The 24,639-nt window shown below is 44.9% G+C and overlaps 1 protein-coding gene across 6 annotated transcripts in view; it reads left to right on the forward strand.

The window, feature by feature from the left end:
• The window catches only part of CYFIP2 (cytoplasmic FMR1 interacting protein 2), a 129,119-nt gene that overhangs the window by 101,181 nt on the left and 3,299 nt on the right, over positions 1-24,639 (forward strand). For 5 of the 6 annotated variants that reach the window (XM_040443222.1, XM_040443238.1, XM_040443231.1 and 2 more), the window contains 4 exons: positions 13,727-13,799; positions 14,264-14,358; positions 19,981-20,219; positions 21,752-21,899. In XM_040443222.1, the coding sequence (XP_040299156.1) occupies positions 13,727-13,799; positions 14,264-14,358; positions 19,981-20,219; positions 21,752-21,899 (555 nt within the window). Of the gene's footprint in view, positions 1-5,253; positions 7,574-13,726; positions 13,800-14,263; positions 14,359-19,980; positions 20,220-21,751; positions 21,900-24,639 lie in introns of those variants that run through there. The other variant, XM_040443244.1, reaches the window with a different exon arrangement.

The following is a 24,639-nucleotide window of genomic DNA, read 5'->3' on the forward strand; positions in this document are numbered from 1 at the left end:
TGTTCACTGGAATCCCAGACGAGAAGCTGGAAGGCTGCCGCTCGTACTTTCTGCACAAAGCTGGGTGTGGGAAGCCTAACCTGCTCCACAGGCCCTGTATCTTTGGGGCTTAACATCAGTATGCAGGAAACACTTCACTAACGGGCTACGTGTGTCCATATAAGGAAATGTTTAGAATGCTGCACTCTCTGGTTAGGCCCTGTAACCACCCTCCCTCCGGCACCCTCCCACCAGAACATCAGAGTGGGGGTTCCTGGGGGTCCTCAGCCTCCAGTTCCCAGCTCATTCTCCACGCTCACTTGACAAAGACAAAAACATACAATACTAGTGTTAGTGCTACTGCCTTTTGGTCGCCTCAGAACTTCGAATGTTAAGAAAATATTGTTTTGAGGTTGGTTTGATGGTTCCCTTCAGGAGATCAGCTAAAACTGGTACGTAGTTTTTCATCCAGAGATGAAGCCTAAAGGTAGCATCTAATGCTGTTGTATGTGGATCTGATGTGTGTGTATCATATGACCCTAGTTTTTTAAATATGTATCCTGAATCTGTATGGTATCCTTTATTTTTGTGTGGGTGCTTTAAAAAATTTTTTTTTCAATGTGTATTTGAGAGACAGTTGAGTAGAGAAGGGGCAGAGAGGGAGGGAGACACAGAATCCGAAGCAAGCTACAGGCTCTGAGCTTTCAGCACAGAACCTGACACAGGACTCGAACCCACGAACTATGAGGGCATGACCTGAGCCAAAGTCAGACACTTAACCGACTGAACCACCCAGGCGCCCCAAGAATGTTTTTTAATGTAGATGCTTACAATACTGAGGCTACACAGGAGGATAATCTTGGTTTTAGGAGTTGCATGCTGAGGTATTTAAGGCTGAGTAATGCAATGACTTCAACTTGTTTTCAGCGATTCAGTAAAACATAGAGTCACAACAGAAATAGTAAAAGAAAAGGTCATTGTGATTCTACGTCAGGAGTATAAGGATGTGCATTGTTCTTTCAAATATTTTATATGTTCAGTATTTTTCATAACACAAATTTGAAGAGGGGAAAAGGAAACTTCATTATGGAATCCAGAAAGTTAAGAAGAAATAGGGTCACTAAGCAGACAAGGTCACAGTGTATAAGGAGGAAGACAAGTTATGAGGGTTTTGTTTTTTCCAGCTACTTCTTTGTTAGTTGGTGAGATTTATTTTTGGTAACATATGCTTAGGAGCCACTTCTGACCTCATTTTTTAATTTATAGAGGCATCTTCTAGTGCTGAACACAGCCGCGACTCTCATGCTGTCCATCTATTTGATTTCTAAGCAGGAAATATCAGTGTAGAATCATGGGAAGGCAGATGAGGCCAGGAAGGCTGTCCAGTCCAAACTAGAAAAAGACCCCACGGGACTTGTCAGTGGCCCTGAGAGAACTCCCAGAATGCTTCTTTCGACTGCCCTCTTCCTGTGGGCCATGGTGGGGAGATTTTCCCCGTGCTTCAGGGTCTTCAGGAAAGAAAACAAGAATGCCTTTTCCCTGTGTGCAATTTAAGAGAAATGTCTCAAACCCAGCTTCTTTGAGGGTCACTGCCTATCCATTCTTGTTAAAGGTGAAATTTACTGGTAGGTAAAGCATTGGGGGATAAAATGACAGCTGATTTTCTATGTAACAGCAGAGGACCTTCAAACAGTTAAAAATCAGATCATGCTACTCCCCTGCTTAAAACTGACAGGTGGCTTCTCATTGTACTTCAAGTTCTCGCTCCCAGCTGTGACCCACGAGGCCCCAGAAAATTCAGCCATGCCTACTCCTCTAGCGTCATTCATCTTTTATTACACTCTTTGCCTGGGTGCACAGTCCAGCCACACAGCAGACTTTGAAGGTCAGAGTACAGCTGAATCCTACCATCCTTGGCTTCTACCCAAATGCTTGTTGACATTTAGCCCCTTTGTGTTATAGTCAAGGGGCACCAAGAGGACTTCCCCCGACCCAAACAAAAGCATCTCTTCCCCCTTCTATCAGTGTCTGAAGTTCTCCTATTAGAGACTTTTCTTGATTTGAAATGTTACCTAATGTTTAAAAGCCCCAGGGGCACCTGGGTGGCTCAGTTGGTTAAGCATCCAACTTCGGCTCAGGTCATAATCTCACAGTTTGTGAGTTTGAGCCCCTCTGTGCTGACAGTTCAGAGCCTGGAGCCTGCTCTGGATTCTGTGTCTCCCTCTCTCTCTGCCCCTCTCCTGCCTGTGCTCTGTCTCTCTTTGTCTCTCAAAAATAAATAAATGTTAAAAAAAAAAGTTAAGCCCCAGTAAAATACAAAGCCTGCTGAAGATGGGTTTAGAGATAGATAGAGCCAGTACTTTAGTAGGTAATCATTTATCAAATAATTTTGAGAAGTAAGATGGTCACCTGGAAAAGGGTGCGGGGAAACCAAAAGATTCCTCCAGGCCAAAACAAAGACAAAGACAAACATTAAAAGAGAAACTCTGGGGCGCCTGGGTGGCGCAGTCGGTTAAGCGTCCGACTTCAGCCAGGTCACGATCTCGCGGTCCGTGAGTTCGAGCCCCGCGTCAGGCTCTGGGCTGATGGCTCGGAGCCTGGAGCCTGTTTCCGATTCTGTGTCTCCCTCTCTCTCTGCCCCTCCCCCGTTCATGCTCTGTCTCTGTCTGTCCCATAAATAAATAAAAACGTTGAAAAAAAATTAAAAAAAAAAAAGAGAAACTCTGTTCTGTACATAGGAAGATGTGGATAGTATATGCTAAGTGATTAAAAATAGATTACAAAAGAGTAGATATTTTATGTCCCATCATTTAAAAACATATACTTAAATGTTATATGTATAGAAGAACCAGGCAGGATAAACCCCCACAAGAGTATCTGTGATGACCCCTGGGTGGTAGGATTATAAATTTCTTCCCTTTAAAAAAAAATGCATCTGCATTTTCTCTTTTTTTTTTTTTTTTCAAAAATGAGCATAAATACTTAACCAACAAAAAGAAAGGGGCTAGAGTAGCAGCTTTCTTTTTTTTTCTTTTTTTTTAATATATGAAATTTATTGTCAAATTGGTTTCCATACAACACCCAGTGCTCATGCCAAAAGATGCCCTCAATACCCATCACCCACCCTCCCCTCCCTCCCACCCCCCATCAACCCTCAGTTTGTTCTCAGTTTTTAACAGTCTCTTATGCTTTGGCTCTCTCCCACTCTAACCTCTATAGAGTAGCAGCTTTAAAAACCCACCTGCTGTGATGAAACGTACAGCCTGGTGTCTAGAGTTAACAGTGCTATGTTGTCCACTTGAAAACTACCAAGAGTAGATCTTAAATGATCTCCCCACAAAAAAATGGTAATTGTATGAGGTGAAAGATGTATTAACTAGTAATCATTTCACAGTCGTCAAATCGGCAATGTGTCCAGCCATCACAATGTACACCTTAAACCAACACAGTGTTACAGGTCAGTTGTATCCAGGTAAAGCCAAGGGGAAAATCTGCCAAATTAATCATTGTTCACGGGACAACCCTTGCCTGAATTAAGTGTTGGGTGCACTTCCAGGAGAAAATGACAAATAGCAGGTCAGCTAACACTTAATATAAGGTAGCTAAAATGTTGGTGGTGGTGGTTTTTGGAGATCAAGGATAACAAATTTGTACCTTAAGTGCCTTTGCCCCTCTTCTAACCCAAGGCACACATTGATAATCGATCCTGCTGGGCCTGAATCTGTTGTCGAAATCGCCTCCAAAAGCAGCCACTGCCTCAGTCATGAATGGTGACCCCAGTGCCACTGCTAGCACATGTGTTGCCCACACTCAAATCATGAAAAGATAGCCTTCCTCAAGATGTTTCATTCCTTTCTTTTGCACTATGATCATAATACGTCGATTTTTAAACAACAAAGTATATCTGCTAGGAAAGGATCCTTGTAAACAGTCAATCTCCTGGCAGCCCTTAGGATGGAATGCTCTTGGACAAAATACTGTCTTCAGAAACCATTTATAGCAGACCTGGGTTTTTGTCAACTCTGCTGGAAATCGTTAACCCCCTCCCAAAAAATAAACACAGACCCTGACAAGATGGCATTATCTCCCAATAAAAGCAAAGTGGTGGGAGACCCCTGGCAACTCGTCCTGACATTCTAGGCACTGGAATCTGCCCTACTTTGGTATCGAGGAGGCAACTGAAATGCCCACTTCCTGTTGGTCAGATGTATGGTCTGTATAGCAAGGTAGTATGGCAAGGCATTGGACACTAACTGGGTATCCTTAACCAGTCAGCTGTTTCTGTTTCAAGGCAGCATGATTCAGGGAAGACTGTGGGTCTATGTTCCAATTAAAACTCAGACTTAATTCCATTTTTTCCATGAATTTGCTGACTTCTCATTCCAGTAATTTGCAATGAACATCATTCCCTAGGGCCTTTGCTGTTGCATTGGCCGCATTACAAGGCCAGCCCCTCCCTCCCAACACCCAGGGCTTTGGGTGTGCAGTCCAGTGGTTGGGAAGGAGATGTGTTCTGGCGGGCAGGGTCCACGGGACCTAATGATGAGTAAGGGAAACTCAGTGAGGAGATTTGGCACCTAGTAGGTTCTAACAGGCCACTTGCAGTTTAAAAACCGGCATTCCCATTTGGAGACTTGCCACAGACACTTGCCCCTCCTGAGAAGCTAGAGGCCTTTTCCTCTCCCTTTGATACATTTCTGGTCTTATACTGTGCAATGGTCTCCAGACTTAGTGACACTGCCTCTTTAATTGTAAGGTGCTGTATATTCCTCTGGATATAGACAGAGCATAAGCGAAAGAGCAGAGATCTCTCAGAATTCTCTTGCTGACCTCGGCCTGGCCACTGGGCCACCTTCCTAAACCAGCCATGCCCTCTTCTTTCATTCTGCTCCACTGCTGAGTTACACAGCCTTGAATGAGACAGGAATCTTTCTGCAGAGGAACAAAGGCAGGATGTGGCCAATGCTTGACTCCTGGGTGTCCTCCTCGAAAGGGCCTATCAGAGAGCCTGGGTTCAAGTTTTGCCCCTGTACTTAATAGCAATGAGACTCCAGGAAAGTGATGAAAATCCTCTGAGCCTTAGTTTCCACACCCCAAAAATGCTGGGGCTAAGTGTAAGTCTCCCCTGCTTTTTCCAAGTTTGCGTTCTGCCTTGCTTTTCCAGAAGACCTTACAACAGTACCTGTTTTCACTAACCATAAGAAATCCAAGGAGGATTTTGCTTTCAGGAAAAGAGGTGAAAAGCAAAAATAGCATTCACCCTTTGTTTTGCAGCAAGTGGCTTCAGAGCCATCATGAGTGGCCCTGCCAGACTCCTTCCCAGCAGCTACACTCAGCATCTCAGCACCAAGCTGCCAGAGCTTTGGACTGTGCTGCATCTGTGATTTATCTCAACTTATTTGGCACACCCCTTAGAAAGATGCGTCCTGAGGTGCCAACGAAGCCAAAGAGAGGTTGTTTTTTGGGGTCTGGGAACGGTCAAAATGTTTTCCATATAAATTCATGGTAATTGCTCCTTTGCTTTATGTCATTTGGCCTTAGGAAAGGTTTCATTAGGAACGCTCTGCCTTCAGATAGTGGGGGAAACCTATTCCCGCTCCCCAGTCTTTGTGTTGAGTGAAGTGAGGAATGTAAAGTCACCGGAGCTTCATAAGCAGGCCCTCGGCTACCATGAGTCCCTTCTCTCCTCTTCCCGGAGCTTCCCAGAGGCTTTGACTCAGCCTCGGTCCCCCAACTGAGAGCCTGGCTCCAGCCTGCCTGCAGCCCTGTCAGCTCACCCCTCCCTCTCAAGCCCCAGCAAATGGTTTCCTGCTCTCTTCCCACTGATCTTCATCTTGTCTCTCCTCTGTCTGCAATTGCACTTTTCCTGCCAATTCAAAAACTGGCGCATTCTCCCCAGCCACCTCGAAGCCATCACCGTTTCCCGTCTCCTGTCTTGTTCCCCCCAGTTCTATCCAGCCTGGGGGGATAGAACTTATCAAATGCCTGTTCTCTGAAGGAACTTTGTGTCGTTTCTCCCTCCTCCCAGTCTTCAGAGCCTTTTGTTTTATTTTCCCGAGCACAGGTGTCCTGGACTGTCTTCCCCCACTACATCGTAAACTTCATTTAAATCTGGTTTTTCTAGTCTTACCTGTCATCGTGTTTCCTGCAGCATCCAGACCCCTCTTCACCCTGTGCCCTTGGGGTGTGTGTCAGATCACAGAGCAAGCACTCAGTGGATGTTCGGTGAAGGAAAGGAAGGAAGGGAGAGAAGGGAGGAAGAAAAGAAGGAAGGGGCAGCACCAAGTGTAGAAGAGTAGCCGTCTTCCCCGTTAGGTGGTTTGTTGGTAGACAAGGAAGTACCCAGAATTTATCAGTGTCTCCTTGATCTCAGGTGCCACTGTGCACCTTCTCTTTCTTTGGTCTCATAGAGTCAGAGGAACTGAAGTGTGTGGAAGGGTCTGGTCACCTTGAGAAACACCCACCCTTGCCTACCCTTGCATTCATGTCATTCCCTCTCCTGGAGTCCATTTTTATCCTCATGCTGATGATTCCTAAGTTTGGATCCACTCCCCAGATTATGGGGCCCCATAGCTTACCTCTAGTTGCCTGTTACACATCTTCTCTTGGACATCCACAGACATCAGAAATCCACCTTACCCAGATCTGATCTCAGCTTCCCTGCCGCCCGCAAACCCACTGTGTCCTTGGACCCTGTGAACAGGTGGTGGGTGTCATTTCCCTGTCTGCACCTGTATCCCAATCTGTTACCAGGTGTCCAATGTCTGCTCCCTCCTCTCCATTTCCAGGCCCTAATCTCTCTTGATCCCAACACCTCTTTGTCCCCCACTGCCCCAATCTCTTCTCTCTCTTGCAGCCACAAAGTGAAACTGCAGATTTCCCTGATGGAAACCATCAAGGTGGCATTAAGATGCCTGAGCGAGGCTTACAAGATCCTTCCCCAGCACTGAAAGCTTCAGTCTAATTCAGCTGACAGCCCCTTACCAGCTGTGGTCCCTCTTGGTCTTGGGCCTTTGCAGGAGATGTTCTCCCTCACCTGTCCAGTACTTACCCCTGGTTCAGGTGTCAGCTTAGCATTCACTTTTGTGGAAAGCCTTCCCTGTCATCTTCCCCAAAAGCCTGGGTTGGTTGCCCCTCTTAATGTATTGCCATAGCCCCACGCACACCCCCACTGCAGCACTTCCCACAATTTTCCATTTACTTATTTTCCTCATCATTTTGAGAAACGCCATACATCAGGTCTGCCTCACTTAATGTTGTGTCTCCAGCACCTTGCAGTGAAACTTGTGTATAATCAATGCCTATTATTTGTCGAATGACTGAATGAATGACTTCTTTTCTGCCCAGGCTATATCTGAGTCAGAATGAAAGTGTCCAGATCTTCCTTGATCTCTAGATAATAGTATGCCCATGTTCTGTATATGCTTCTTGTTAGCCTCTCATGTCTGATCAAACGTGGGTCTTCAGTATAACTGGTCCTTCCAAGAAGACTCTCTCAGTCAGTATTTGCATGGGATATGAAACACTGCTTAGATTCTCCATCAGGACCACAGACTTGAGGGCCCTGGACTGGGGCTAGATTAGACAGCTCAACCCACAGACAGCTTGGTGGGGGTCCTGAATGAAGAAGAACTCTCATAAGTTTTTAAAAAGAAAACCCGTATAGACTGGAGGGTTTTGGAAGACTCCTAGGAGGTGAAGCTTGAATGGGGCTCTGAGGGATGGATAAGGATGAGGGAGGTTTGGGAGGGTGGGGAAAGAAGGAATTTATAGGTGTAAATTGACCAAATGAGTGGTCGGTCCAGTTTTTTACCTTAGTATCAAACCAGCAGATCTTTAAAAACTAGTGGCCTGCAAAGAAATTATTTACACAAATCCAGGATAGAGGTTACCTCTGGGTTTGGAGGAAGAGAAGTTTCAATAATTTCCTGTTTCTTCAGCCGGAAGCTGGCTCTTGACTCTTCATTTTTCAAGCTGCCTGTATATGTCACAATTCTTTCAGTTTAAAGAATGTCCGTAGCTATGACTAAAAACCCAGTAAATAAAGCAACAAATGATGTGATCCTATCAGATACGAGTGAGGCTAAAAAGTTTCTCACGTGGTGAGATTTTAAGTAATCTTCTCCTGTTTCTATGTTTGATCATTTTACTTTTTTTTTTTTTTTCCATCCTGTATATGCATCGTGAGTGGGAGAACGTTCCACACTTCCTCAGGCTTTGGCCACCTGCACTACCATGGAGAAACAATGGTGTCAAAGTGAATTGGCCCTGGGTCTTAACCCTGTCAGCCCTACTGCTTCTTTATTGCCGTGTGGACCTAGCTAGGAAATGTCACCTCCCTGAGAATCCCAACGTCCTGGCATCTAGGATGGAGATCGAAAGAGCTACCTCATAGGATATCCTGAAGTGCAAAGCGGATGACGGGTACAGAGCACCTGGCACATAGTTAGTGTAGTGTTCAGTAAATGCTCACTGACTCGCCTTCCCTGAAGAACAAAGCCATTATGTTGGCATAGATTGTCAGTTCTAGGGAGAAACCCTTAGAGACCATTTAACCCAACCTCTTCATTTTGTTCCATTTAAATTATTCTTAATTGCACATGATGAATCAAATAATACAGATGAGCTTATGATGAAAAACATCATTCTTGGCTCTGCTGCACCTCGCCTCACCTGTACCCCAGTCCCCAAGGCAACTTGTTTTAATCATTTCTATTTCTAGTTGTTCTCACTGTTCTCTCCATAATGCTTAATTATATGAGGATAGCTTCTATTCTTAATTGGCACCTTTAGACAATACCTACTGACTCCTTAGTCGGAAAGATGAGATTTTAGCTCATTTACATCTCTCCTCTCTCTTCTTTAATATTTGATTATGTCACTTGTTGCTTCTGTTGCTTCCCTTGTAATCAGAGATAATACACTCACACCACCGTTGCTTCTCTTCGTAACATTATTTAATATCTTGACTCCTTTCTGTGAAAGATGAGGAAATTAACACCCCCAACTTGCACTTCTAACACTTCTGCCTCCTACCCCATGTCAGCTACTTTTGCTTTTATATGATCAAAGCTGTATTTTTGTAACACTTGTATTTTCTTCTGCAACTTGTCCTTAAGTGTAGCCTAAACAAAACAAAATCATATACTAGTTACATTGTTAAATCTGCACAGATGTTTTTCCTTGCTAGACCAGGTGGCATGCTAGGATTTCGTTTCCTTCCCTCTAATTCCAGCTCAAATCCCCCAAAGCTCCTTATTTTAAAGTTAAAAAATTACTTTCAGAGTTTTGTTTCAGATCAGTTTTTAAAATGATATATGTACAATATAGAAAATTCGGTAAGTGCATACAAGTCGGGAAAAAAACAGGGAGAAAGAAAGGGATAGAAAATTAAGAACACCTGAAAATCTCATCACATGGAGTACTTCTTAAAAATGTGTCATGTAATTCATACAGAGTAATCAGTAAAATTGAAGAGAAAATACTTTCCTTAGTAATAAGGGGAAGCATCCAGGCCCATATAAGAAAACCCAAAACAGGAGAGATTCTATCCTAAGTCTCAATTCCCTTTTATGCCACAGACATTCAACTTTTATTGCACATACTTACTGAGCATTTATTATCTATCGGACACTCACTGTGCTCCCTATTGGGAATAAAATACAGTTAAAAATGGACATTGTGCCTACCTTCATGAAGATGACATCCCAGTGGGGGAAGGTAGGCATTAACCAGACATATAATCAGGCAAGTATAAATTCTAAAACAGGTTGCGCTCAGATGTTGAAAGGAAAAGGATGTGATTCTTTGAGGGCACATAACAAGGGAACCTGCCCGAGGCGGGGAGGTATTGAGGGGGGTCAAGAAAGTCTCCCCTGAGGGAATGATGGTTGAATTGAGATCTGAAAAAAAAGTGGCAGTTGACTAAGCAAAGGGAGTGTGGGCAAGAGAGGGGCAGGGAACGTTTCAGAGAGAAGGCAAAACTTCAGTGATGAGCACACAGATGGTGCATTCAAATAACAAACGCTGCTGTGGCTGGAGCAGAAGGAGTGCAGGCCGAGTGGTAAGAAACCTACTATCAACGTGCTTCACAAGCCAGGGGCTGGGGGGTTCCTGGACAGGCCAAGTGTGGATCCTTCAAGATAGAGATTAGATAAGGAGGAGATCGACCGTTAGCATGGGCGCCCACAGTGGAGGCTGGTTTGGCTCCCTGACACAAGCCTTTGTGTGCTCGGCACTGGACGTTTTTATCCCTCGCAATGGCCTCAGCTAAGGAATGCCAGACAAATGCCTTGTGAAAGGTGTTGTGAGGTATGTAGCCGCCTCATTATGCAAATGGCCATGTAGCTCATCCTCTGGGACTTTGCAGGCAAATGCTTTCCCACCTCTATTAGGAAACCACATCCTTCTGTCTTTCCTCACCTTCATTAACAGATTGCATGAGGAGGTAGAAAACACACAGGAAGCATGCCAGCAGGAGGTTCCCCTTGCCCTAGAGAACCCCTGACACTGCAGTTGTGGATGGCTGGGGTGGGGGGGGGGGGGATGGGGATGCAGAGAGGGGATGGAACACTCCTGTCCCCCAAGGAAATCTGAAGTGGAAGCTCATTATGTGCAAGTAATAAAGCAGCAACATTGCTCTTGTTGTAGAGGATCCAGAACCTTCTTCCTCTTCCTCTCTCCCCTAAGGTGGCACCCAAGGTCAATTTTACCCACCTAAATTTAATAAAATAGAAAGCTAACAGTTCATGCAATGGTCAGCTTTTCTAGTAAGAAGATGTATCTAGGAGCCACTGAATTTTTTGGAAGAAAACAAGAAAGATAGGAAAACTTGTCAGTGGAGCTATTGTAACCAACCATCTGCTTAGAATACTTCCATAGTTCCTCATAGCACTTAAGATAATATCCAGACTTCATACCATGCCTATGAACCCCTACATGATCTGGTCCCTCCCTACCATTAGGGCCTCAGTGTGTACTGTGATTCCCAGCATGGCATCACTAGGCTCCAGCTTACCTTCTGCCCCAAAGCAGGGAGGAAGGGGAAAGTCCAGGGCCTTTGCACTGGAATGCTCTTACTTCATATCTGTATGGCTGGCTCCCTCACTTCATTCCATCTTCTCTTCAAATGTCTCTCCCTCAAAAAGGTTTCCCCTAACCACCCACCCTTCCTCAAGTAGACCTTTCCCCACTCCCAGTCACTCTCTAGCCTATTACCCTATTTTGTTTTATCACCATCTGAAATTTTCTGATTTGTTTGTTTTTATCTGTCTCTATCAACTAGAACATAAATTCCATGACGGCAGAGATCTAGTCTAACTCGTTCAATGTCTTATCTGCAAAGCCTAGAACAGTACCAGGCACTCCACCAATATTTGTTGGGTGAATGGATGTAATGGTATTCTCATGCTTGGAGGTTAAGTCATGTGGATAAATACATTTATGTATTCATCTAAGACAAATATGAGATAACAAATATGCATTCGTTTATCAGTAGTTATTGAGAAACCATTACGTCCTAGCCACTGAGGAGAAGATACAGAACTAGAGACCACACCCCCACCCGTAAGGACCTCAGAGTGTTGTGGTGGCCAATGGGAAGAAATGTGGAAAGAAGCAAGAGACATGAGGATGTGGGGTGCCTGCATGCCTCAGTTGGTTAAGTGTCTGAATCTTGATTTTGGCTCAGGTCATGACCTCACAGTTCATGAGACCCAGCCCCGTGTCGGGCTCTGTGCTGACAGTGCAAAGCCTGCTTAGGATTCTCTCTCTCCCTCTCTCTCTGCCCCTCCCCCGCTTGTGTGCTCGCTAGCTCGCTCTCTCTCTCTCTCTCTCTCTCTCTCTCTCTTTCAAAACAAATAAATGTTTAAAAAAGAGAGAGACATGAGGACTTAATGGTCATGGGAAGTAAAGAGAAGGAAAACGAGGCCCAGGTTTTGGGCTTGGGCACATGAGGAGATGAATGTGACATTCGGTGAACAAAGGGGGGAGGAAGGGGAAAGTCAGCCTTAGAAATGTGGAGGTGTGGAATATCCAAGCAGTGATATTTAGCAAGGAGCTGGACGTCCAAGTGGGGATTGTGGGAGAGGTGAAAGGAGCCGCCATGGCCTTGACACATACAAACCCCAAAACACACGCAAGGAAAACATTGGTAGCCTGAATAGTCAGTCCTATGTCTATTAAGGAAATTTTATTTCTAATTAACAAAAAAAAAAAAAAAAAACTTGCAACAAAGAAAACTCCACATGCAGATGGTTTCACTTGTGAATTCTACCAAGCGTCTCAGGAAGAAATAATACCAATTCTGTTCAGTTGCTTCCAGAATACAGAAAAGAGGAGAACTCGTCCCAAATCATCTTACAAGGTCAACATTATCCTAATACCAAAACCAAAGACATTTAAAAAAGAAAACAGCAAATCAGCGCTCCTCATTAAAAAAGTGGAAGAATCCTCGATAAAATATTGGCAAATAATATCCAGCAGTACATAAAAAGGATCATGCATCACATCCAATTGAGGTTTATGCCCAGAATGCAAGGCTCGTTCATCACTGAAAAAAATCAATGTAATTCACCATATTAATAAACTGTAGCCTGAATGATCAATAAGCCAAGTTTTAGATTGATACGATGAAGCTGAGGACCTAAGTTTACAAATAGCAATCAAGACTAGGTGATTTGATCTACTGGTTATGGGAGAAAATAGCTTAATTAAGAAAGAGGGAAATTTTCCCCTTTGGCTAAGACACTGAGATCAGTGTCCTTTTGAAGGATTCACTTGTCTTTCCTCTGCTAGCTCGCTTCAAGGACTGACCTATAGTGAGAAAGGAGTTTGGGGGTTCCCCTCTTGAGCAGCCAGCCTTCCAGATTTCCAAGATGGCATATTCCACCCATGCTTGGGTAAGGAAAGCCAAGGGCACTCATACTCCTCATTTTCTCAGATGTTCAGGATCCAAGAGTGCCAGAGTTGAATGAAGCCTGGGTCTTACCCAGTCCAAATCCCCACAGTTTAAAGAAGAGCCGTGGGGGGCGTGGCTTCTCTCGGTCCTCTTATGCCATCCTCTGTTCTGAGATCCAGTGATTGTAAACTGGTCCCGGGACTGCAAGCTCATTCGACCCTGTCCTCCAGGCCTGTCCTCCCCTGACTCTTCCCTCTTTTTAAGCCTTTCTAAAGCTCACGTTTATGCATAATAAATCACCATCAAAACGGATCTGTCCTAGATTCTAGTTTCTCTGATCTCACTGTTTGGTGTCTGGTGTGGAGAAAACCAAACAGACACAGGCCTTTGCATAGAATGGTACGTGTCGGTGGGTGGGCAGATTGGCCAAGCCACCTGCTCTGAGCTTGCAAGCCTCATAACCAATCAGACAGACACAGGCTCTGGGGCCCATCATCTCTGTTTGATTCCTCTGTCACTTGTTTGAAATCCTCAACAAATTTCTTATAAGATTATAATGAAAAATGTATTGCACACTCATTATGTGCCCAGGACTATCCTATAAGGTTATGCTTTCTCTCAGTCCTTACAAAAACTCATTAAATAGTACTATTCTGGTCCTCATTTTATAGGTAAATAAATAGGCTCAAAGAGATTAAGCAACTTGCCTAAGATGCCACAGCTAGTAAGTAGAAGAGCCAAAATTTAACCCTGGCTGTCTGTGGTGCTCAAGTTTTTAGAAATGAAAATTCTTCGTGGTTTAAAATGAACGTTATTTTCCTTTTTCTTTCCTTCCATCTCTGTTTGCAGTCTCAGGAGGAAGTCTGTGATTTGCTCCATGCTGCACCCTTCCAAAACATCTTGCCTAGAGTCTACATCAAAGGTAAGAAATCACTAACAGCCACTAAATAGCCAACTTACATTTGAACTTCATGCCCACTTAATCTCAATAAACTCAGATCTGCAGTCAGAAAGGATAAATAAAGCTTTGGGCAGCTATTTGATATTCATAGAATCACAGAATTAGAAGTGACACTCCAGGCCCTGTTCCTTGGTCCTTCTAGATCATCTCCAATGTGTTCCTGTCTAGCCTTCGTTTAATTTGTTCGAATGATGGGGAACTCACCGCCGCACAGGGCAGATAATTCTGTTGTTGGACAGAGATAATAGAACGTTTTCCTTGTAGTGAGTCCCGATCACACTTTCCAGGACGAAAGAGAGCAATTCGACACAGTCCGTCCAAGTTTTGGAACACAGATACGTCACCGGTCCTCTGGGAGTTTTTCGTTCCTCAGGTCCCCCAGGGTGCCCTGAGTCTCATTTCCTGCTCTGCTGCTCCTTTTGCAGAAGGGGAGCGTCTGGAGGTCCGGATGAAACGCCTGGAGGCCAAGTATGCCCCTCTTCACCTGGTCCCTCTGATAGAGCGGCTGGGGACCCCTCAGGTATGATCCTTCTTTTTTTTTTTTAAGATTTATTTTTATTTATTTTGAGAGAGATAGAGAGCAAGCAGGGGAGGAACAGAGAAAGAGAGAGAGACAGAATCCCAAGCAGGCTCCACACCATCAGCGCAGAGCCTGACATGGGGGTCAAACCCACAGACTGTGAGATGATGACCTGAGCTGAAATCAAGAATCGGACGCCTAACCAACTGAACCACCCAGGTGCCCCAGGTACCATACTTGTATCGTGGACTCTGAGGACCAAAAGGAACTTTAAAAGGAGAGCCTTTGGTCTAACCCCCTCATTTGACAGGCAGGGAAACTGAGGCACAGAGAGAGGAATGTCTAGAAAGCCTGTTAGTGACAGGGTCAGGTCTGGAATGAGATTTGCTATTTCTCAGGCCTGAGTTCTTTCTTCTACACTGTGTATCAGCTATTCCACCCAGAAAGAAGGAAGTCAGACAAGTATCTATTGTGCTTCTATTAGCATCAGGAATTCTGGTAGTATCAGGAGTAAGTTGCCTCTCAGAATTCAACCTCCACACACCCTGAGAACCAGTGATTCACTTCTGGATATCTTTGCTGGAAAAACACAGGAACACGGATGTTGACTGTAGCATTGTTTGTTAAAGCAAAAACTAGAAACAACCAACAGAGGGTTGACTAAATAAAATGTGGTAAAGTTCATTGAATGCTCAATACTTTCTATATAATAATGAAAAGGAAAAATGAGATCTAGGTGCATCAATGTGTATCGATCATAAGAGCACAGTTAGGTGAAGAATGAATACACCAAAACCATATCAGTGAAGCTTTTCCTGAAAGATGGTATACTAGTAGTTCATAAGAGCGGCACCCTCTGAAGAGAGATGAAAGAGACAGAGATGGGGCAGTGATCACAGGACACGTCAGCTTTATCTGTAATGCTCTAATCTTTTCAAAAGTGAATAAGCTCATGTGTTAATGCTGTAATTAAAATCAGTTTTTGCAGGGGCGCCTGGCTGGCTCAGCCAATAGAGCATGCGACTCTTGATCTCGGGGTTGTGAGTTCGAGCCCCACTTTGGGTGTAGAGATTACTTAAAAATAAAATCTTTGAAACAAAAACTAATCTTTACACACCAGTGCCAGTTGTTCTGCACATGAGGATGAGTGGGGCAGGACCCCTGCCTCAGAGAACTCAAGACAGTGGCAGGAATCAGGAAAAGGGGAGGGACACAATGAGGATCTCATGCTGTCTCCTTCCAAGTTGATTTGAGTGATCTGCACATTTTCAGGAGGCCAGGGGAGGAATTCCACAGGTAGAGAAATGGGGTGCCCTGGTGAGACGAGCCAGGGTGGGTGTGTGTTGTTCGCCTTTGCCAACTGTTCAAAAGGTTTGGGATTCCAGTGTGCACTCCGACTTGCATTCCATGGGTCCTCTCTGCTGGAGGACTCACATCCTCAGCGAGGGGGCAGAAGGCAGCCTCTTCTCTCAAAAATCAGGGCAAGTATTTGCAGCACACGGCAGGACCCGATCTGCTCCGTCCTCAGGCTCCTGAGCAGCCATCACCAGACCACCTGTGTGCCACCCACCTCCTACTGAAAACCGTGACTCAGTGTTCAGTGGCATCTGGGTCCTTGGAGTCACCACGGGGAGAATTCAGATCCTGTGGAGTATGCACACTTTTTTTTTTTTGTTGTTGTTGTTGTTGTTGGCCTTCAGAGGCTGAGCAGAGGAGTCCTCTAAAGATTTCCTTTTAGGGAGAAATCCCCCAAGCCGGCGACATAGAAATGTGTCTGCTCCACTGTTGGTGTCATCCTACAAGAATCTGGCCTCTCACATCCAGGGTTTGGCATGTGTTTCCACTTAGAAGACTGTAAATTCCTTCCCTGTTCTGGCGAACACCATTTCCTTGGGACTGTTAGAAATCTCAATTTGTCAAATGCTGAATATTTGACCAACAAAAGCCTAGACATTCTGGAGGCTGGAGAGGAAGTGCCAGTTTTCTGTCTCCCAGCCCTCAAGGAATAGTCCGAAACTTAGTCGTCCCATAGACTGAAGAAAAGTTAACAAAATATGACCTTCCAGGCTAGCTGGGGTTCAGGGGACTCACATAATATCTAAGTGAGCAACAAGGGAGATCCTGCCACATGTTTAAAGTCAAGAGGTTTTGATGGTGTCATACTGTTTGCATTGATTTCTGGGACATACTCAGGTGACCTGATTTGATCTCCGGTGCTACCATGGAAAGCACACTAGCCAGGGGTCCTTGTTCCAGCTTCACACCTGAATTGATACATAATCTACTGCTAGACATTGAATATCTCAGTCTTTGTTTCCCCGCCTGTGAAATGGGCTAATGGGTGTTTGGCTGCCATAGTTGAGCCGTCTTTCATGATTGTTGTGATGAACAAAAATAAGTTAAAAGACTTTCAAAAAACACAAAGGATGATACCAAGGATATCGAGATACCATTCTCCTCCAAAGGGCACTAAACGTAATCAAAGTGTTCCATGAAGAAATTTATTTTCACAGATGCTTCTTCTGTTCCCTTGTTAACTCAGAAAAGAACGGCAGGAAGAGAGAGAAAAATCCCCCCCTTTGAGTTAGGCTAGAAAAGAACTGGATGAAATGTATATGAAACACATCTCATATATATGTACATAACACCAAGTCACAAATTGAGGGCCTTTGCTGCAAACAATAATTAGTGCACTTTTTTCAAAGGAAAAAGGAGATGAAAGAAAACTCACACCCTGAAAAGTATAAATGCCAACAAAGAGTGAAAGTGTTCAACCTTACCAGTAATCACTGAAATGGAAATTAAAAGACTAGGGTACAATTTTTCATCTCTCAAGTTGGCAAAGAACTTTGCTTACTGGTAACAGAGTGCTAGTGAGGGTAAAAGGTGCAGACTTCACGCAAGGGGTACAGAGTGCTTCTGCCTGTCTGCAGACCAGTGTGCTGCTATGTAGCAAAAGCCTTTTAAAATATGTACACACTTCAACTGCATCGTCCTACTCCTCCTTCTAGGATTTTATCCTAAGAAAGTGATCAGAGATAAGCTTAAAAAGAATTACATAGGAGGACAGTTGCTTAAGAATTGTCTGCAATAATGAAAATTTGTAAACACTTTAAAATAATCAGAGTAGAAGACTCAAGGGGCGCCTGGGTGGCTCAGTCGGTTAAGTGTTCCAACTTTGGCTCAGGTCATGCTCTCACAGTTCGTGAGTTCGAGCCCCATGTCAGGCTCTGTGCTGACAGCTCCGAGCCTGGAGCTTGCTTCCGATTCTGTGTCTCCCTCTCTCTGCCCGTCCCTTGATCATGCTCATTCGCACGCTCTCTCTCTCTCTCTCTCTCAAAAATAAATAAGCATAAAAAATATAAAAATAAAAAAAGTGTAGAAGACTCGATAAATGATGATATATCAATGGCCATTTTATGTAACCATTAAAAATTAGAGTACTGAAAATATTGAAGGAAATAGTTTTCTTAGATTGCTGCTATCTGAAGATAAAAAAAGCAAGATAAACAAATTCTGTTAAATATAGATGCATACACACACATACATAAACACAAATCATATATCCATGCTCTAGGAAACCTCATTTCCTAGACGTGACGTGTTACACATTTCTAGGTAATGGGGTTCATGGGAGATTTTTATTTTCTTATAATGTTTTGAAAATGTTTTTCCGTATTTATCCAAGTGACTGTGTGTTACTTTTACAGCTCCCTCCCAGGAGAAACTGTAAGGGTAAATGCTTCTCCAAGGCAAAGGGACAAAGCCCCTAAACCATTTCGGTCTCAGGCCCTTTGGTTGGTTGTAGCGGGGAGGTCACCAGAGTTCAAAGTCTGTGTACAGATTTATAAACCCATTGCTGATTTTTCCCCAACACGATTGTCAGGCCCTGGGGATTGATTCAGACTATGTAGATGCCCAGGAGATTAATTAGTGAACCAGAATTGTCTGTGTTAACTGATGAAGAGGAATATCCATGACTTGAGAACAAATATGGGTCCTTTATTTATTTACTGAGCACCTTCCCTGTACCAGGCCCTCTCTTTCTGAGTGGAGAGCCCTTCCAGGGTCCAAATACCAGTCTAGAGCATTGCCTGGTAAGAACAGAATGAAACACCAGCTTCAGGATTCTTTTGAAGACACTTCTAGCCAACTGTGACAAATTAAATGGTCTCTTCTCTGCTCAGGAGCTTTCTCTGCCTATAGAATCAATATGAGTCAGCCTGAATCAGGGTTCCCTCTCCTTCATGTTTGAAACACAAATTTGTCTTCCCCAATTTACAGTTTTTGTGTGTATGCTAGACTTCTTTCAGTTTATAGTTGTCATGACAACTAGCCCATAGCCCATTTTCCTAATGGGCTCCAGCATTGTGTTTCCTGATTTATTTCCTTCTGTGGATTAATTTAGAGATTGCTCTCCTTCTAGGGGCTCCAGTGTGATAGCTTAAAGGGAGAAGTCAGGTAGGCCCCTTCCAGGCACTCTGTGAAATGAGCTTTCTGGGGAGACTTCCTTCTGGAGAGCTGACCCCGTGAGTGCCATGTGGACCTCTCCATCTCAGAGACCAGTACTCTTTAGCCTTGTCCCAAGATTTGGAGACCTTACTTTGACCTTAAATGTTAATGTCTGTCTACCATTTGCAGATGGTTTTGAGATCTCTACCCCTAGACATTTTTACTCATAATGAAGACAGTAATGTGTTTTGATGTGTTTGTCTAGCCGGCTGATTATTAGAGATGCAGTAACCAGGACCTACATGTGAAGCCAGTTTAAATTATTAATAGAGATAGTTTACAATGGTTAGAGGATTTCTAATAGGAGATGATCCTGTAAAATCAGTGGCAAATGTTTAAAGAGTAACATATGCTTTTTGTAGAACATTCAACTGTGCAGAAGTATTTAAAGTAAAAAGTGAAAATCCTGTGTGCTTCGCCAAGCCTATCTGCTCCCACAGTTGACATTTCCTTCTAAACTATCTTACACACACACACACACACACACACACACACACACACACCCCACATATACTTTTGTTTGTCTATGGGATTGTATGTTGTTCATGTGTTTAATAGGATTATAGTATACATCCTTTTTTGAAACTTGCTGTGTATTCACGTAACAATTTAAGCCATAGATCTAGACTAGGGTTCAAATCCAAGCTTTTACCGCTCACTGGCTGCCTCTCTGAACATCAGTTTCTTCATCTGTACAACGGGGATAACAGTGTCAGTGTTTCATGGGATTGTTCCCTCTTTCATGGGGTTGATGTGAGGGATAAGTAGCTTAGAACAGGCCTGACGTGTTACACACACACACTCAGTGAGTGTGAACTGGTAGTAGTTTCATCTCAGTCTTTGCAGTGGATGCATGACATTCCATGATGTGATAGACGTGGATTTTTTTAATGGACTCTTCCTCTTTGATGGCTCCTAGATTTTACTTACCACAAGTAAGTCTTGCCACAAGACCCCCTACTATTGCACTAAGGTTTACAAAGTTAGTGCCCTGCTGTGGGTGAATGAATCCCAGGTACAGCCAGCTGTAGGGTTTGGGAATCCCCCATGAGAGGTGGAAGACAGGGTCTGAGGTAAGGCTAGAAGGTTTATGCACTCTTCTGTTCCCAGCAAATCGCCATCGCCCGGGAGGGCGACCTGCTGACCAAGGAGCGGTTGTGCTGCGGCCTGTCCATGTTTGAGGTCATCCTGACGCGCATCCGGAGCTACCTACAGGACCCCATCTGGCGGGGCCCACCGCCCACCAATGGCGTCATGCACGTCGATGAGTGTGTAGAGTTCCACCGGCTCTGGAGTGCCATGCAGTTCGTCTACTGCATCCCTGTGGGGACCAACGAGTTCACAGCCGAGTGAGTACCCTCCGGGAAGGCTGGGTCCCCGCCCGACGTGTGTGTCTCCTGCGACCAAGAGTCACCAGGCTACCAGAGCTCACCCAGAAAGGTGGGCAGGGGCAGATTGTCCAATAGCTGCTTGCTGAATACACAGATGTGCCAGGTGCTGGACAGACACCAGTACTGAGCAAAAGTAGATGGTTCCTGGCCTCATGGGGTTTACAGGGCTGAGCAGAGACAACATGCATAGACATAAGGCACATTGAATGAGGTTGCTTGGCAGGAAGGGCAGGAAGGGTGACAGGTGCCTGAGAAGAGAGCAGAGTGAGTTTTTGGAATGTAAATCACACAGTAGATCTGAGCCTTGAACATTGCCTGGGATTCAACCCTTAGAGGGGAGGAGAGGACATTCCAGGAAGAGCAACAAGTGGTTGGAGGCAGAGGAGTGTGTGCATGAGCGTGAGGACCGCTCAGAGCCTGGTTTTTCCTAGACCGGAAGCTGCCCTGATCATGTGGGTAGGAGGGAGCCCTGCTGAGGCTTTGTCACTGAGAAGCCCAGTGTCCACCTCACCCCTCGCAAAATTCCAGGATTCATAGAAAAGAGAGCAAGGCCTCCCCAACTGAGGTTCATGCCCTAACTTGCTCACACAGTCCTGCCTCATGAGGCCTACACTCCTGAAAACCAGGAAGCCTTCTAGAGTAACCCAGTCCTACCCCCAGAGAAGACAGAAGCAGATTCCAGTTCTTCCTTCCCTCACCCAGCTACACACACCAAGAACAGAGTGGTGAAGAAGACAAGTCCTGTCCTCCTGGAGAACAAGCAAGTGAGAGGCAGAGAATCCTGGAGGCAGTGGTGCTGGGAGTGGGCCGGGAAAGCTGATTTCAGAGCAGCTGCTGGGCCTTCCCTTTAGCCACGGTGATGGGGAAGCAGGGAAATCTGCCCATCGGGCTGCAGCTGCTGCTTGAGGACAAGAAAACAGCAGAGAGACGACCCCATGGCCTCCAAAATCGCCCAAGATGCTGCTGCGTGCGGGAGGCATACAGGTTGAGCCTCACCAGCCCAGGAGGACTCACAGCTCCCCCCAACCCCACACCAATAGTGTCTGCTCGTCCACACACCATGCCCCATCCCTGCCCTCTGAGCCTGCATGGGCCACTTGGTCCCCTGGTTTGAGATGGTCCTTTGCCTCACAAGCATTCCTGTAGCTCCTTTACAGAGAGGTCAGACACATTCTCATCTGAATTCTAATCAGCCACGTAAATCTCAAGGACTGGTTGAATTTTTTCCCTGCAAATTTGTTTTCCGCAAAGGTGATTTTTCCATCAGTGGCTAATAGGCTGACACCTCTTTGTGGTTAGGAGGATTTATAACGTAACCACGGTCCCTGGAACAAGTGAACATATGCTCACATCTTCCCTTGTACCCACTTTACAGATGAAGAGGATTGACCCACGGACGGGCTTGCTCACTGTCTGTACTCCTGGCCCCAGAGCCCTCCCCCTGCCCTGCCCTGCCCCTCACTCTAGCTGCTTCCTCTTCCCACTCCCAGGCAGTGTTTTGGTGACGGTCTGAACTGGGCCGGCTGCTCCATCATCGTCCTGCTGGGCCAGCAGCGTCGCTTCGACCTGTTTGACTTCTGTTACCACCTGCTAAAAGTACAGAGGCAGGACGGGAAGGATGAGGTCATTAAGAATGTGGTAAGCAGCTCATGGTTGGGGCCAGGGAGGCAGGGCTGGGCCTGACAGGCAGGCTTTCATCTGAAAAGGAGGGTGAGCCGCTTGTGGAGGCCAAGTCCCCACACCACAGGTAGGTACAAAGATGCTCAGTGGCCGGGGACCTTCTTATAGGAAGCCATGAGTCACTTGCTCATAACCTGCTGGGATGAATCAGGTCACCCTGCAGGGCTGGGCCGGGCTCCAGACCTGAATTACCCCTTCCCTGTGCCAGTCAGACTGCTGATACCGGTGCCTCATCCACACAAACTCTCACTGAACACGGAAGTTGTACAGGCATGGGGATGGGAAAAACGTGGCTGTGGAGTAAGCAGGGCCGCTGGGGTGCACTGACAAGGACTGTCTAAATTGGGCTGAGGGGACAGGCGGGGAGGGGTGGCCAGAGAAGGTGTCTCATGGAGACAGCACTTGAGCTGAGTCCAGAATGACCAGCAGCCAATAACAAGGCAAAAAATGGGGTGCAGCGTGGGGAGGATGTTCCAGACAGAGGGAACAGCCATAGCAAATGCAGAGAGACATGAAGATGTGTGGCTGGAACAGAGCGCAGGTCTCTAGGACTAGCTGAAAGGAGAAGGAAGCAGGAGCTACCTCATAAAGGGTGTTTGTTTTATTTGTGTTTGTTTTTTGCCATTGTGGTAGAACATATATAAAACATCAAAGTTGCCATCTTAACCATCTTTAAGTGCGTGGTGCTGTGGCATTGGGCACGCTCACTCTGTCACGCAGCCGTCACCACCTTCCATCTCCAGAACTTTTTCAGCTTCCCAAACTGAAGCACTGTTCCCATTGAACTCTAGCTCCCTAGTCTCCCCTCCCCCAAGACTCTGGTAACCACCTTTCCACCTTCTGTCTCTAGGATCTGACTACGCCAGGGACTCACATAGGAGGAATCATACAGTATTTGTCCTTTTGTGACTGGATTATTCCATGTGCTCCAGGTTTACCACGTTGTAGCTTGTATCAGAATTTTCTTCATTTTTAAGGCTGAATAATATTCTAGTGTATGCATATACCACATTTTGTTTATCCATTCATCACTGATGAACCCTTGAGTTGCTTCCACTTTTTGGCTATTGTGTACATGCTGCTGTGGTCATGAGTGCACATATTTGTTCAGGTTCCTGCTTTCATTTCTTTTGTATATACCTAGGAAGTGGAATTGCTGGGTCATATGCTAACTCCATTTTTTTTTTTTTAAGTTTATTTATTTATTTTGAGAGAGAGAGAGAAAGAGAGAGCATGGGCCGGGGGTTGGGGGCAGAGAGAGAGGGAAAGAGAGAATCCCAATCAGGCTCCACACTGTCAGCACAGAGCCCAGTGTGGGGCTCAGTCCCACGAACTGTGAGCTCATGACCTGAGCCAAAATCAAAAGTTGGACACTTGACCAACTGAGCCACCCAGACACCCTGCTAATTCTATTTTTAATGTTAGAGGAACTGCCATACCATTTTCAGTAGTGGCTGCACCATTTTACATTCCCACCAGCAATGCACAAGTTCCAGTTTTTCCCCATCCTTCCTAGCCCTTGTTATTCTCTGGGGCTTTTGGTAATAGCCATCATAATGGATGTGGAGGGGTATCTCATTCTGGTTTTGATTCCCATTTCCTAATGACTAGTAATGTTGAGAATCTTTTCATGTGCTTATCAGCTGTTTGTTTATCCTCTTTGGAGAAATGGCTATTCAAGTCCTTTGCTCACTTTTTTTTTTTAAGATGTATTTTATTTTTACAGAGAGAGCACGCATGCAAGTGGGAAAGAGTGGCAGAGAGAGGGGGAGAGAGAGAGAGACAGAGACAGAGACAGAGAGAGAGAGAATCTTAAGCAGACTCCATGCTCAGCATAGAGCCCAACACAGGGGCTCGATCCCATGACCCTGGGATCACGACCTGAGCCAAAATCAAGAGTCAGACGCTCAACTGACTGAGCCACCCAGGTGCCCCTTTGGCTCACTTTTTAATTGGATTGTTTTTTGTTGTGTATATATGTATACATTTATATTTATATATTCTGGATATTATGTATATTTATATGTTCTGGATATATATTCTGGATATGTTTATATATTCTGGATATATTTATATATTCTGAATATTAGTCCCTTATCAGATATTGACTTGCAGATACTTTCTCCCATTCCATGGGTTGCCTGTTCACTCCGTTAATAGTGTCCTTTGATGCAAACAAGTTTGCATTTAAAAACATTTTAAAAACAAGTTTTTAATTTTGATGTAGTTCAGTTTATGTTTTTTTTTTTAATTTTTTTTTAATGTTTATTTATTTTTGAGACAGAGAGAAACAGAGCATGAATGGGGGAGGGTCAGAGAAAGAGGGAGACACAGATTCTGAAGCAGGCTCCAGGCTCTGAGCTGTCAGCACAGAGCTCGATGTGGGGCTCGAACTCACGGACCGTGAGATCATGACCTGAGCTGAAGTCGGACGCTTAACCGACTCAGCCACCCAGGCACCCCTATGTTTTCTTTTATTACTTGTGCTTTTGGTGTCACATTTAAGAAATCATTGCCAAACTCAGTTTCATGAAGCTTTTCCTCCATGTTTTCTTTTGAGTTTTATAGTTTCAGCTCCTATGTTTAGGTCTTTAAACCATTTCAACGTTTGTTTTTGGTTTTTGTTTTTATGTTGTGTAAGGTAAGGATCCAGCTTCATTCTTTACATGTGAATATCCAGTTTTCCCAGCACCATTTA

This window comes from Herpailurus yagouaroundi, unplaced genomic scaffold (genome assembly GCF_014898765.1).
Source record: "Herpailurus yagouaroundi ecotype Mexico unplaced genomic scaffold, PumYag 29, whole genome shotgun sequence".
NCBI lineage: Eukaryota > Metazoa > Chordata > Mammalia > Carnivora > Felidae > Herpailurus > Herpailurus yagouaroundi.